Source organism: Anolis carolinensis, chromosome 1 (assembly GCF_035594765.1).
Source record: "Anolis carolinensis isolate JA03-04 chromosome 1, rAnoCar3.1.pri, whole genome shotgun sequence".
In the NCBI taxonomy this organism is placed as follows: Eukaryota; Metazoa; Chordata; class Lepidosauria; order Squamata; family Dactyloidae; genus Anolis; species Anolis carolinensis.
The window spans coordinates 236,011,983-236,027,838 of record NC_085841.1 but is presented as its reverse complement, the minus strand read 5'-3'; the positions used below and the strand labels follow the sequence as shown (position 1 = coordinate 236,027,838).

Sequence of the window (15,856 nt, the reverse complement as noted above, 5' to 3'; positions counted from 1 at the left end):
GTCTTGCAGAACCCTATTGCATTGTAACCTGGTTTCTTGAAGGCCAAGGTGTCCAGAGGTAAGAATAGGGCTATGTGCTACGTCAGCAGTCTGCCATAATTTCACTTGGGGCCTCGTTCTTAACCCCAGATTTCCTTTTCTTGTGAGATATGAGCTTCATGAAAAAAACACTGTAAAACACTTGGATAAGGAAAAGTGCTAAAAATATCGATACCAATAGCTACTAATTACTTGAATCTCACAATGAGCTGTCTGCAGATTGCTGTAAGCTTGGCCTTTTTGCAATAGTTAAGCTGATGCCCAGAAAAAATAATATGCCAATGTTGATCAAAAGAAGTGATCAAAATATTGTATATTTGAAAAAGATAACATGAACAGTTGCTCCTGCCACTCAAAAACATGTTTTGTTTATTTGATAAAAGTTTGAGGGGAAACATAAGCAGACAATAAAAACATGTTTGCATAGCATAAATCCACTTGTAATGGAAGCACCCATGCTTTCTGAAGAAGACAATGATATGCGAGACAACTATACCCTGAAGAGCTGGCAACTTGTAGCCCTTCGGATTTTTTGTTACCACACCTCCCATAGGAGCTAATGTGGTGCAGTGGACTACAGTTCATTGGACTACAGTTCTGGAAAACCAGGGTCTGAACCCACACTCAACTATGGAAATCCATTGAGCGACCTTTGGCAAGTCACATTCTTTCAACTTCAGAGAAAGGCAAACTCCCTGTACCAAATCTGGCCAAGAAAACCCTGTGATAGGGTCATTGTACGGCAGAAACAACAACTGCCATAATTCCATAAAAATAGGTCATGCCAGCTAGCACTACTGGAAGCTATAGGCCAAAATAATCCAAAACAGGTTTTCTAGTTGTAAGAAGTCCCTCAGATTTCTAAAATAAAACAGACTTTAAACACTTTTAAGTTGGCTATGATGGGCAAAATTCTAGCAAAAGCAATACACTAGGATTTTGTTAAATAAATTCCTATTCTGGTGCTTCATGCAAGAACCTTGAGTGTTTCTGACTTATAACCATGGTTTCGTATAGCTGGGTTCACTTAATTCCAGTGCTGTATTTAAAAAGGTGCATCAGATGGTTGCGTGGTTGTTGTTTTTCATTCCCACATGAGTTTGTGAGCGAATCCAGATTCTTTCATGACTTGTGTGTATGGCCCCCTTGGGGAATGTTAGAGACTGTTTTGTAATCGGCTTCCTCTTTTATGAGAATGTATATGGTCATGAAGGTGAGGTTTGACTATAGGGTAGTTGGCTCACCTATACTTTTATTCTGTAGTTGGAGTCAGACATTCTTTTAAAGTTGGCACCAGCTTCTTCAGTCATCTTTAAGACAGTATGTGATACTAACCTGTGTCCAATAGTTTCAGAAAGTGTAAATGGCTGAGACAGAAGCCTTCTATGTTTAGTTGTGCTGTTTCTGACACCAGAGAAAGAGGGCCTCATATTTTCTTCATCTGGGTAAACGTCAAATGGAAAAAGTGTTGTGCAACTTCATATATGTGCTGATAGGATTTCTGCTTTTATAGACAATCTAGAAAATAAGATTGTCAGTTTCACGTGGATAGCTAAGTGAAAAGGTCAACTCACTGTGAGATGTGAAGCACATTTTAAATAGAGCAGATTAGAAAGGCACTGAAAATAAAACGCTCCATTTTATACTAATCAGTGGTGTTTATTTGGCACTTTGTACCGGTTGCCCCATTTCAAATAAATATTGTAGAACTTCGAGAGCTACAGGAGAAAGCAATCCAAATAAAACATATGGAAAAAGTACATAGAAGCTTTATTCCCTTTCTGACCATACATGAGTAGATCAATTGAGACAACTGTTGAAGTGAATGAACAAATAGGTCAATGACATTGATTCAATATAATCAATTACTGTTGATTGAGATTAACAATAGAATGTAGTTCAGGGGTTTTGAATGCAAGTAATAAGATGTGGATTCTAGCCAAAGAAATGCCATATACTGTGTAATAAAATGCATAGAATTCACTCCTCCCAGCAGTGATGAATACTACCTGAGGTTGCTGGGTTATGAAGAAAATTTTGTATTTGATTCAGCATGGCTCTTAATGTACATGCCGTTGCTGTGCAACATCAATTTTCAAATGTGGCATGCCATACATGAGAGTTACAGCAGAAAGGAAACTGATTCTCTTTTGATGGGTTTCTTGAAAGCACGTGGTGGGCATGGGACTAGAATGGATCCTGTCTCCAATTAAGTAGAGCTCTCACATTTCTAGGAAATCAGGATCCAGACCGATCTGTGGGAGGATAAAAGGCTGTGGGTTGTAGAGAAACTGGCTGACAAGAAGAAGACAGATGGTCTGACCTTGCCATTTGCTCTCCCAACATTGGGTTACAGCTCCTGTCATTCATGAACCATGCTGGTGGAGTTTACGGGTGTCCCAAAACTGATTGAGGTTAGCAGCTTGACTCCCTCATGTATGAAGATGCAAAGGAGGAAAGTGTAACAAAAATGCATCTGAAATGAAATGAGGGGGAATGCTTTCCAGCAAATGCCGCACAATAACCTATACAGATTCCTGGACCCATAGCCAGCAGACCCACTACTGCAAGACAAGGGTGTGTCAAATGACTAGTTTTTATATTTTATACCCCACCCTTCCACCAAAAAGGTTCCCAGACTTATGAACACAAATGAAAATGAGATCGCATCAGAAGAACAAGACAGACTAGGTGTGATCCACTATTCCTTGCTAATTAAGTATGGCAATGTTTATGTTTATTAAGGGAATCCCATTAGCTTATGAGACTTTCATATTGCCATACGTTATGGAAAGGTTTCAAAGGGAGGTTCTGGGCTGCTGGTGGTGGTCCTGGTATTTATTTCCCAGTTTAACATTCCACAACTTAATGAAGTTGGGGAGTGGCTATCTCACGACCAAAAGTTGTTTTCCCTATGTCATTGTCTCATAAAGTGTACCATCATGTCTAAGCAGTTTATTATCATTTGGGAGTGGCCACAGCTTTTTCAATTTTTTCAGGGTTTTTTTTCTTTTATCTGGATCTCATTTGCATTCTGCATAGTAATATGGTACATCTCTTGCATTGCTAGACTTCCTGCCATTTTAAACAATCCCACAGTGGGTAGATTGTGTGTAGTGCTTCACTTGCACTTTTCTGCATCACCAAAAAACAGATTCAGTGTGCTAGTGCTTGTTGCTGTTAGTCGTTTGCTGTGGGGTAGGGGAGAATGCAGTCAAGTAGCATCCAGATTCAGTTTGCAGTTGGGAGAAAACAGACTTTGCTCTTATTGATCTTCAGCAACTTGCTGGACAGCTGGAAAGATAAGGTCAGCTTTCTTCCCCTGGTTGCAGAAGTGCAGCTGGGCTGGATACTGCCTTTTCCTTCCCTGGTCAGTATATGTACAAGCTCATATACTGCTGAACTTGAAAGCTATTGGAGAAAATGGGTGTATTGCACACAGAGGTTGTAAATATTTCATTCTGCAACATCCAGAAAATAACATGTATATGTGTAACTTCAGGTGGTGTGTGTGCACTGTGCATGTCATCAACAGAACTTAAAACTCTCAACACTTGAATTATTTAAGAATACAGTATGTGTGTGTCAACTAAGGTAATGTTTCACAGCTTTTACAAAGAGGCCTGTAGTGTCGGAAAGCTTCCAACATAATAATGGTGTTAGATGTTAATCTGCCTGTTACATTATTTAACTGCAAAACTCTTCAAGTTGTACAGCACAGGTATAGTATTCATTGGTTTTTTTATGCAAGGATTACTCAGAGGTTGCTTGCCATTGCCTTCTTAAAAGGTATTCTGGGGTGGTCTTCCTTTGAAGTACAAAGACCCTGCTTAGCCCCAAGATCAGACAGAATCTCCTTCCTTTAAGGTATTTAGTGTGTTCACCCCCTATATATCTTAACTAGCTGTGCCCGGCCACGCGTTGCTGTGGCTTTTTGGATTTGTTTGTTGGCCAGGTGGATTAGCAGGGAATAGCCTTGCAGCCGCAAAGTGTGGCCGTTTTCTTCCTATTGTAATCCTAGTTTGGTGAGCTGGAATACACTGAATAGTCTCGGTGTGACAGGTATGCATGCTGTTATTAGTGACCTTGATTAGCATGTAATGGCCTTGCAGCTTCAAAGCCTCGCTGCCTCCTCCCTGGGGGATTCCTTTGTTTGGAGGTGCTAGCTGGCCCTGATTGAACCCCCTCCCTTCCTGTCCAGGGAGTTGAAGAAGGACCAGCAGAAGACGGGGCTCAGTGGAAGGCGCCTCCCCCAGGCTGCTGTAATCAATAGGAATGATATTTAGTAATAATATGAAAGATGTGGGTGGAATATAATTTCCAAAAAACAGCGAAACTGAGGCCCTGGGGTGAGTGGGTTGTTGGAGACCAAGTGGGTGGAGCTTAGCTCTCTAACTGGCAGCAATTGGATAAAAACAATTATTCCTTTCCCTCTAATTAGGACTTTATTTTTCTTTTCTTTTTGTTGTATTAACCTAGAGCCGTGGATAATGGGTTGTGTTGTCAAATTTTGAGGTTGGGGGGCCTGTAGTTTTGTTGTTTTGTCCGCTGCCCTGATGCCATCATTCTTTTATATATATAGATAATACAGAGGTGGATGCCTGTCTCCTGGCAATGTTTAATATTAGCTCCCTTCTGTCAACTGTGCCCAATACTGCATCCCATTTGCTGTGTCCCAGAGAACGTAATAGAAGCTATTGAACACCATTTGCTTCTGTCTTCCCCAACTTGTCTGCACTGCCCACCTCATTCTTTCTTAATATGCATAGAGCTGTCACTGTGCTATACGTAAAGCCCTCTCTTTCCTCTGAAAGTCAGCATGTTGTAATGATTTCAGTGTTGTATTCTAGAGACCAGGGCTCAAATCCCCACTCGTGTGGAGAACTACTGGGTGGCTTTGGGCAGGTCACAAACTCTCAGCCTCAGAAAAAAAACAACCCCTCTGAACAAACTAAGTGATAGATTTACCTTAGGGTCACCATAAGTCAAAAGCAACTTGAAGGCACACAAGAACAATTTTCCTCCGCTAGCAGCAGTGCAGAAGAGATTTGAGATAACATACAGAAGGAAGTGAATGGGTGTAGAATCAAGTTCTAGAGTTCTGGAATGGTCAGTCGTATGTAATATGGTGACTCGTATATTCTATTTTTGGGATCAATAGTGTAACTTAAAAAGTAATATGATGCTTAAGATTATGGTGTATCAATTAAAGCAATTTTTCTTTAATTTCAAGTTACTTTCTTTAATTTCAAACGTTTACATTTTTAACTTTTATGCCATTCTTTTTATTTGGCTATCTCTCCAGGTAAAAAGTAACACAGTTGTGTGAGAAAAACAACCATTTTCTTCATCATAGTAGTAAGGATTTATATGCTATACTATTTTATTTTCAGGCTATAGAATTTTAAATTCTTTTTACCTCTTTCTGTATACGCCACCAAAGCAATCTCAGGATGGTAAATGTACCATATTTCACTGAATCTAAGGTGCCATTGAGTATAAGCCGCATCCCATTTTTGAAGTTTCAGGGGGGTTTTTTGTGGGGGGGGGGGGGAGAGGAATTTTCTTTGAATATTTGTTTAGATTTCTGCACAGCACAATATCTTGTTTGCATTTCAACCTGGAAGTCATTGTCTGCATTAGCATTTTCTTCCTAAGCTGAGGAGGCAGGGGAAGCAGGATGTGGTGTTTAGCCAGATCAGAGGCAGAGACTGAGGACAAAATGGTGGGGGTTGGTAACCACTGTGTGTCACCTTCCTCCTTCTCTCTCATAGGTAAAACCTCATTCATATATATATATATATATACACACACACACACACACACACACACATATATATATATATACATACACACACACACACACACATATATATACACACACAGTGTATGTATGTGTATGTATGTATGTATATGTCTCTCTCTCTCTCTCTCTCTCTCTCTATATATATATATATATATATATATAGAGAGAGAGAGAGAGAGAGAGAGAGAGAGAGAGAGAGAGAGAGCGCAAAACCAGCAAATTTAAGGTGCTACTGATTGTTTGCCCATCCCGTTTTTGGAACGCCTAAAACGGGGTTGGGGGAGTGTTCCATAGAATCGATTTAATACAATATTAAGAGTAAAAAATTATTGTTATACAAACATGTATAAATTTGCCCTAATTTATTAGTTTATTCTTTGTGATGAGAATGGGGGGGAGAAATAGGGCAGAATACAGAACTATTAGTGTCTTTTAAATCCAATAGGCCCAAATATTCAACCAAGGCAATAATAAAACAAACTGCAGTCAATTTTTTCAAGGACAGTAGCAGCACTGCCACACTGAAATTACATTGGAATGTGCTTCCACAATCTAGTAAATTTAATTACTGTAGTAGTTTAAATATAGATTGTTTCAGACTTGTAGCTGCAAGTGCAAGAAAAGAAGGCTGAAGCAGAGGGTTAGAATTAGGCCTCCAATACCTACAGAGAACAAGCTACATAAAGCCATTTCATCCCTATTTAGCTTAGAACTTTTACACTGCAGCCTTATAGGAAGCAACCAAGAAAAAATAGCACAGGAAAAAATATCAAGAGCAGCTTAGAGTGCTTTAGATCCTAGTCACAGATTACACATGCATGTGCATATTTAGGGGTAAGATACATATTTAAATATTTGAAACACATCAACTGAGACGGTAATGGTTTGGCTCAACCACCTGTGCCAAGTGCTGGTTGATAGTGACCTTTCTATTAAACCGTTCGATGGATGTAGCTTGTAACCCAGAAAGGGAAGGACATCCCTGTCCCCATTTTTTCCAGGAGGAATGCAGCACCACTCTTTGGTAGAGAGGGCATTATAAAGAGATTTTCTTGGGAGGATCATATGCAAGGAACAAATTTCAAATAGATTTTTTTTCAAGCAAGAAAACATCACTTCTGGGAGATAAATACACTTGTATTTCCATTACTTCTCTTTTGTATAGCACCCAGCCTTTTTCAGGCAGGACAGTAGCAGCAATGCACTTGGATTGGGGAATTTGCAGTATTTAAACCCAACAGTCACCTTGCTATTATTTATGACTTGTCAAAATGCAACCCACATGAATATTCCTTGCAAGTCCAATGATCAGAAAGCTTTAAAGTGGAAATATAGAGAGCTCTGATCCAAAAACGACACAATACAACTGCAATTCAGTCCATTACTGCCTTACTCTAGATTTCCAAATCTCTACATTTAAGTACAGTACTTATGAACCTGAATGAACTTTCCACTGCTTAAATATTTTACTATCCACGTAAAGCTTGGTGCAGGGAACGAGAACCCAATGTTACCCTTTCAGTTTGTTCACCAGAAACAAGACTCTTATATTATTTTTCTCCCACACCTAACCTGTCCATATCATTGCATCAAGCTAGTTATTAAAGGACGTATTTGGATAAGTAGCTCTAGTATGTGTGTGTGTATATATATGTATGTATATATATATATGTGTGTGTGTGTGTGTGTGTGTGTGTGTGTAATATATATATACTCTGCACTCAATACTTTTTCACAATACGCATTCATTGCAAAAAAAAATCATTTCTTCCTCTCCTAGTCAATTAGCAATGAAGTACATGGAAGTCAACAAAGAAAAAGAGTAGGTGTAGGAATTGCTCCACTGCATGGAATGCATTCCTTTAGGATGAAACACACCCGCCTCTAAAAACAAGGCAGCAGAAGAGAGAGTAAAAATACAGAGCAAAGCATTTGAAAACCATTTAATAATAATCAAAGCCAAAACATCTTCATTTACTTCTCTGCCTCTCATCAGCTTAGCTTCATGAAAAATGCCAAGCTAAACCTGATGGGGTGATCCCTGGGCAGATTTCCAAGTGTCTTATTTGTAAGTAATAGCTGTTGGAAGAATTTGGATTCAATCCACAGCACCTTAAAACTTTTGTCCTATGTAATCCTAGAACATGAAGCAACTGTTAGCAGTGAAGAAGGGAAACATAATAAGCAATGTAGTTAATTTGTGGAATTGTTCCTTGCCAAGCCACAGCCTCAATGCTGAACTCTCCACCTCACTGCAGGATCAAGGAGGTCTCCTGCTATGTTTAAATTGTCTGCAAGCGGTTCTGTGATCAAAGTATAGACACAGCCACATTCCAATCTAGGCATCAAGCAGGTGGGATGACCCTCCCTTGAGACAAGGAGAGGCAGCTGTGACACTGGGCTCTGTGTTCCTTTATTATCTGCCACCCAGCAGTTGCTACTGAGAGGCCAGGTTTGTCATTACCTTGTGTGTAGTTTAGAACAAAGACAGAGAAGACGACTATCTGAAAATTAACGATCTTTGCCATGGTGTTCACAATGAGGTAGTAATACATAAAAATATTACAGAAGGGATTGAGCAGATTAATAGTTTGTATTTGCCCAGTACAGAATTTGTGGAAGAGGCTTTCGTCTTTTCAGTTTGAATCTGTTGGGGATTTCTTCCACCTGCTGGCAAAGATGGAATCTTGCCTCTTACTAAGGAACACGCTAAGAAGTCTTCCCTCAGTAAGTAAGCTCTTGGGGGAAAAGAATCCCAAAACAAATTATATTCTAAGATTCACAGTTTAGCTGCTCAACTCCCAACATGTTCCACTGCTAAAGGAATTTTGGTAAATGCTTTTTAACTGTAGAAGCTGGGAGGTGAAATTCAACCTTGTATTCTTTTTATTCCCAGTTTAGACATTTCCTGCATCTACAATTACTTCATGAAGTCTCAATAGAGCAGACTGCTGTCCTATCCACCAGCCTCAGGCAATGCCCCACCACAATAAGCAGCTCTGGAATCTGTTCATCAATGATCAACCAGAGTTGTTTGCAAGCCCACAACATGTGCATTGTGTGTGTGCTGGGGGGGGGGGTGAATTTCCAGAGTTCAGGACTCCATCAAATCAAAAGCATCTCCTCCAAGAGAGATTTAATGAAAATGTGAAACAGAAATATCCCGATGAAATCAGGATAGTTTCGTACAAAAAAACCCTCAAATGGTTATCAGAGCTTCCATATAAAGACACCAGCCTGCATCAAGTCCGAGGCAAAGTCCGTGTCGATGATAATGAAACCAGTGGATTCCCAAAATGTTCACCCAGGGTCATAAGTTGCAAAGGAAGCAGGTGAGTTGACAGTGGCTCCAACATTATTGCTCTTCCTTCTTAGCCAGTCCTCCCTGTTAGTACCTTACTGGAGCATTCTTCCCAATCGAATCTTTGGCAGGACTCTTATCGGAGGCTGCTGCTGCTACTGGCTTGAGAACTGCCCACGCCTGGATGTTCAGGGCTATGCCGATTCTGAGGAAAATCAAAAGCACAATGCAAATAAGAAGGGAAAGTCTTACTTGCGTACGAACGACTGCCATAAATACATTTAAAGCTAGGAACAGAAACTCACATCGTAGCCAGTTTTCTTTTCTTTTTCTACACCATAGTTCTTGGTGTAGAAGATTGGTGATGTAAGACACCCCCTGCTTACCTTCTTTTTCTTTTTTTCCTTCTTCTTTCTTTTTCGCTCAGGATCATCCTCTTTTTTCTTCTTTTTTTTCTTGTGATCAGAATCTGAGGGTGTTTCTGCCAAGAAAAAAAGAGCAATCATTAGTTGTAGCAGGTGGACTGGTGGGACAGAAACTGTGGTACTTTCGAACAGAGCTTTCCAAACTCTGTGTCACAACACACTAATATATTGCCTGTAGTCCTTAGATGTATTGTGATAAAATGCTCCCCACCCCAACCCCCACCCCCACCAATCCTCCCTTGAATAGTCTTGGCAGCCACTTGGATCAGTTGCCAAGCTGATTCAGAGGAGCAATCCCACCATTTCTAATTGAGATGGCACCCAGCTTGCCAGAGTAGTGAAAGAACAAAGATGCCACTGGCTGGCTGTTGCAGGAGGCCCCTCCTAGGCAGCCATGTGCTCCCCAGCCAAGTCAAGTGGGGAAGCATTTTAAAAAATATAAATGAAAAGTTTTCATGAGGTATGTTGTGTCCCTACACATTTCATTATTACAATTTATGTATGTGTCTGTATCTCTTATAAGGCAGGGGTCCTCAAACTTTTTAAGCAGAGGACCAATCCACGGTGCCCCAGAGTATTTGGGGGCCGGACTATAGTTTGAAAAAAAAATACAAATATCTATGCACATTGCACATGCTTATTTGTACTGCAAAAAAACCATGAAATAACAATACAATATTTTAAAATAAGAACAATTTTAACCAACATAAACTTATCAGGATTTCATGGGAAGTGTGGGCCTGATTCTGGCCAACGAGATAATCAAGTTAATTAGGATTGTTGTTGTTGTGCGCCTTCAAGTCATTTCAGACTTAGGGCGAGCCTAAGTCTAAAACTGAGGGTGGGGGCCAGATAAATGACCTTGGAGGGCCGCATCTGGCCCACGGGCCTTAGTTTGGGGACCCCTGTTATAAGGAGTTAGTTTAACCTTCAGTTTGCTGGTAAAACTGAATTACTGTGTCACAAAAGAATTTATGTCTAAAAAGTATGTCACCAACATGGAAAGTTTGGAAAGCTCTGCCAGACTGTTGGTGCTATGTTGGGTGTGTGAGAGAGCATCAACAGTCTTACCTGGAGGGACAGGATCTTGGGTACGGCTCTGCTTGTGTTTGTGCTTGTTTTTTTTCTTAGGTGGTTGGATGTGCATTAAGCGACACTGTTCTGGCAACTGAAGCAAAACAAAAAGAATCAGGGAAGCACATTACTAAAAGGAACAGCACATTTCCTGGTGCATATGATACCCAGAGGTACAACCACTAAAGAGATCAGAGTCTTCAGTAACCTAAGGTAAAGGTAAAGGTTTCCCCCTGACATTAAGTCCAGTCATGTCCGACTCTGGGGGATGGTGCTCATCTCCATTTCTAAGCCGAACAGCCAGCGTTGTCTGTAAACGCCTCCAAGGTCATGTGGTTGGCATGACTGCATGGAGTGCCGTTACCTTCCCATCGGAGCAATACCTATTGATCTACTCAAATTTGCATGTTTTTGAACTGCTAGGTTGGCAGAATCTGGGGCTAATACTGGAAGCTCACCCTGCTCCCCGGATTCGAACCAGCAACTTTTCAGTCAGCAAGTTCAGCAGCTCAGTGGTTTAACCCACTGTGCCACTGGGGGCAGGAATAACCTAGTCCCACTGTTTCCTCCTATCAAAATCTGGAAGGGAGAGTTCTTATTTGGTTCTATTTGTTTAATACTTATGTTGGTTTCAAGCCACAAAACTTGGAGACTTTCATTTCACTGAAGACTTAGTTTCTTCATATGCTGAATTTTGTTTCAATGTTAGCCTGTAATGTTCCAAATTTAGCATTGCAGAGCTGAAAAACTGCTGTGCAGGAGACAGTGGCTAGAAAGGACTTCAATAAACCAGACTGAAGTTAATGCAGAATGTTGGCACTCTTTCCTGCTTCATAAGATGAAATCTGACACAGAAAAGTTGGACCCCGTTCTTCAAGTATCATCCAAACTGACACTTTCAGCCTGAGTTATGGTTCTGTCTTCAGGCCTTCTGTGATCACCTAGTCAAAAAGGGAAGATGGCTCCACAGTTCTGACTTTAAAAACTGACCCTAATATACACCATGTACATGCTCCACTTGAAATGAATATTTTCTTTTAAAATGTGAGTTGCTTCTGAGACATAGCTATGCCTAATAGTGTGTACTAGTCTGGTTGACTTTCTTCCTTTGGAACACCGCTGAGTCTTCCCCCACTGACAGTTAAGGCTTCCCCTTCCACCCTTTCCTTCACCGCCAAACTCTAACTCACCGGTCCTGCATGGAGCCGAAATCCTGTTAGCATTGTACCAGTGATGGGGTTGAATGAGCTTCCACAAATGGGAGGCTTCTCAATGAGGGAGCGCAGGCTGCTGTTGTCATGAGAGCCTGGCAAGTCAATCATCCCTGGCAGGTCTGGCAGAAAGTTACTGAGCTTTTCCTTCACCTTCTTTCCACAAAATTTGTTGTAAGCATGCTCCAGGTTGTAGTGGGTAATCAGGTTTGTGCTTCCTGTGAGTTCAGTGGTTCCTGATAAGAAATTTAAAAAACAACAACTTTGCAATGCTGGCAAGGATAAGTTAGGACAGCCTAAGAAGTCACACTCTGCCATTTCATGCATGCTTCTCAAGTCTTTCTGAAAGCTTGCTTCCCAGTAAGGGTGCTCACAAACATTAATTAGTAACCTCTATACGCAGTGTGCAACTTGCAGCCTTCCAAATATTGTAGGATTGCAATTCTCATCAGGCTTGCCTAGTATCAATCAATAGTTAAATGATAAAAGTTGCAACAACACTTAGGGAGCTGGAAGATTCTAGAGAAGCAAGTTGATACACATTTCCCAGGTACAATTTTGGTTCTTTGAAAGTTTGAAACACCACTGCATCATGAAGTTAAGGCTCTCTTTTTAACGTTCATATGATAGCCACATCTTCAGGAATTTAGTTTGTGTTTCACTCAGTATCTCCCTTTCCTGAGGGAAACAGACTCGTGTCACACAGGCAAAAGGAGGAGCTCGCCTCACACCAGCAGTGGTGCCCTATTTTTTCCATGTTCACTCTTCCCCTAAACCCCACATAAGTAGAGGGATGACTCTACTTATTTGAAAACAAACTTCCCAAAAGACAGTAAGAGTTCAAAACAAACAAGCATGCAACATACTGGGTACAGAATGAAGCACCCAATTCCTGCTCCCCAGTCCACAGGGGAAAGTAGTACAGGTTGAGCATCTGTTAACTAAAATGCTTAGTAAAAGAAGTATTTGGGGAATACCTGAATTCCCACAATAATGTATACGTGTTTTAAATGCTTATTTATGTTTATGTTTTATTGATTGATTACGTTTTATATTTGTGTCTTTGACTATTGCTGATTTTGTATTGTATTTTACAGTATTTTAACATGTTGGAAGACACTTTGGGTCTCTTAGTGGGAGAAAACTGGGATATAAATAAAGATTATTATTATTATTATTGTATGACACAGCAAAAAAGATAGATATGCTGGATTTCATATCACAAAATCACAAGTCGAACACTTCCCAAGTGTCTAGGACTGTGTGATGTATTTTTGGATGATGATGATTATTATTATTATTATTTGCAAATATGTATATGTATATTATGAGATATCCTGGGAATGGGACCCAAGACTAAACATAAAATTCACTTATGTTTTATATATACAGGTACCTTATATGTATAGTCTGAAGATAATTTTATACACAATATTTTAAATAGTGTTCTCTATGATGTTTGTGTGTACTGAAAGGCTGTCTTATCTCTGCCAGAATGTTGCTCTAGGTTTGGAGTCACATGAAGGACATATACACCAATAAGTTGGTAGTAACATGACACAAAGAAAAGGAATATTACATGTCTGACCAAGTGGTAAAACTAGTTTGCTTAAAAGTTGCTATTGACCCTTTTTAACAATGAAACACAAATAGTGTTCTCAGACACTTAGAGAAACATTAAGTAGAAGGACCCAAATTATCCAGTACAAAATAGGAATCTACAAGTAAAATATCCCTATGAAGTGATTGTCCAAATTGTTTAGAAGGCTGTAATGAGGGAGAATTCACCTTTTGTAGGTCAGACATAACTCAGTGATAGATCACATGTAATGTTTGCATAAGGATTCAGTTCCTGGCACTAGGTTTAGTTAATGAGGCTGAGTAGCATGGCCTGGAAAATATTCTTGAGTAATCAATTCTCGTCACCATAGACTATTTTGGCCATATGAAGAAGTGGTCTGACTGTGTATAAAGCAGTTTCTACCGTATGTTCCAGGGGTCCCCAAACTTTTTAAGCAGAGGGCTGGTCCACAATCTTTCAGACTGTTGAGGGGCCGAATTATCATTTGGAAAAAAATACAAATTCCTATGCATACTGCACATGTCTTATTTGTAGTGCAACAACAACAACAACAACAACAAAAGAACAATACAATATTTAAAAATGAAAACAATTTTAACCAACATAAACCTATTAGGATTTCAATGGAAAGTGTGGGCCTGCTACTGGCCAATGAGATAGTCAAGTTAATTAGGATTGTTGTTGTTGTTGTTGTGTGCCTTCAAGTCATGTCAGACTTTGGCCGAGCCTAAGTCTAAAATTAATTATTTATTTACTGCATTTATTTACTACATTTATATCCCACCCTTCTCACCCTGAAGGGGACTTAGAGCAGCTGTATGTACATACAATATATTATATTATTAGCATAACACAATATTAGCATTATATATTACTATATTGAACTATACCACTATACTATTATATAATATGTAATATATAACATATAATTAATATTATTATATGGTATTACTATTAGTATTATATTGTACAACATAAGATTATTATCAATATTATATGTATATACAATATATTATATTATTAAAACTGATATAAAATATTATATTATAAAACGGAGGGCAGGGGCCAGGTAAATGACCTTGGAGGGCCGCATCCGGCCCCCGGGCCTTAGTTTGGGGACCCCTGGTATGTTCCCTAGTCAAGCTCAAAATGCTCAAGTATTTTGTATTTTGAAAGTCCATGTTGATAGTCCATATCTTCTAACGCCCCTTCTACACAGCTCTATAAAATCCAGATTATCTGCTTTGAACTAGATTATACGGCAGTGTAGCCTCAGATAATCCAGTTCAAAGCAGATCATGTGGATTGTCTGCCTTGATATTCCGGGTTATATGACAGTGTAAATGTCACATCAACCTAAATTCTTCGCCTTTGAAGGATTCAAATGCACACATGGAATATTACAAAATACAAGAAAATATACCGATCAAATACCATAAAGCAGTGTTTCTCAACCTGTGGGTCCCCAGATGTTTTGGCCTTCAACTCCCAGTGAAGCTGGTAAACTGGCTGGGATTTCTGGGAGTTGGAGGCCAAAAACAGCTGGGGACCCCAGATTAAGAACCACTGGTCTAAGCATTATCAAATGCTGCTAGAAAAAAGCAGGCTTTTAACTCTTTCCTTAAGTGTTGTAGTGTATGCAGTTTGACAACACTTTACCTGCCAGGGCTCAATGCTATGGAATCCTGGGAGTTGTAGTTTGGTGAGGCACCCACAACATTTGGCAAAACTACAAATCCTATGATTCCACAGCATTGAGCCAGGGCAGTTCACGTGTAGATGTGCCCTTAGTTCGAGTAAACAGCGAGGACTCGGCCTTCCATTCTCAACAATGAACTTCTCTAACTTCCGGCCTTGCAACGCCAAGTCTGGACAGAAAAGATGAGCTGGCTCGCCCCCCAGGTCCTCTGCTCCCTCATTCGCTCTCCCAACTGCCCATTACTTCTCGTCAGGGCCTCGCGCCAAACCGTTGGTGAGATTAAATCCCCACAGAAGGGGGAGAGGCCCACCTGGGGCAATTGGGCCATTTATTGGACGGCTTCTTCCTGACGTCCATCAGGATGCCCGACCCGCATTGGCCGGGAGCGCAGGGCCCGCCTCCCTGCCTCCTTCCCTCCCTTGGCCACTACCTGGTAACTCGCGCATCAGGTAGAAGGGCCCGCTGGAGGCCGCGGCCTTGCGCGCCGCCTCTTCTCCGATGGGCGCCACGGCCGGCACGGGAGAGGGCCCCGTCACGGGCCCGCCCGGTTTGCCGGGACCGAAGCCCAGCGCAGCAGCCGCGACAGGCGGGGGAGGCTCGCTCGCCCCGAAGAGAGCGGAAAAATTCTCCATCATCCCGGCGTGCCTCGCGCAGTCTCCACCTATTGGCCTCGCGTCTTGGCAATCCCATCCGCTTGCCCTGGTTTCATTGGCGAGCCC

At 40.8% G+C, this 15,856-nt stretch overlaps 1 protein-coding gene across 1 annotated transcript; it reads right to left on the bottom strand.

Annotated features, from left to right (window-relative positions):
- Positions 1–7,773: 7,773 nt before the first annotated feature.
- Positions 7,774–15,844, bottom strand: med19 (mediator complex subunit 19). The gene is made up of 5 exons (XM_003214958.4): positions 15,568–15,844; positions 11,836–12,092; positions 10,643–10,739; positions 9,533–9,627; positions 7,774–9,351 (listed from the first exon to the last, which is right to left on the bottom strand). The coding sequence occupies exons 1-5, from the start codon at positions 15,770–15,772 to the stop codon at positions 9,283–9,285; spliced, it is 723 nt and encodes a 240-aa protein (XP_003215006.2). The 5' UTR covers positions 15,773–15,844; the 3' UTR covers positions 7,774–9,282.
- Positions 15,845–15,856: the final 12 nt, after the last annotated feature.

Excerpts from the sequence above, each read along its gene's own strand:
- med19 (XM_003214958.4), bottom strand. The coding sequence starts at position 15,772 with ATGATGGAGAATTTTTCCGCTCTCTTCGGGGCGAGCGAGCCTCCCCCG. Across the intron at positions 9,628-10,642 it reads CCAAGATCCTGTCCCTCCAG|AAACACCCTCAGATTCTGAT; the intron begins GTAAGACTGTTG and ends TTTTCTTGGCAG. Across the intron at positions 9,352-9,532 it reads AGGAAAAAAAGAAAAAGAAG|AATCGGCATAGCCCTGAACA; the intron begins GTAAGCAGGGGG and ends GATTTTCCTCAG.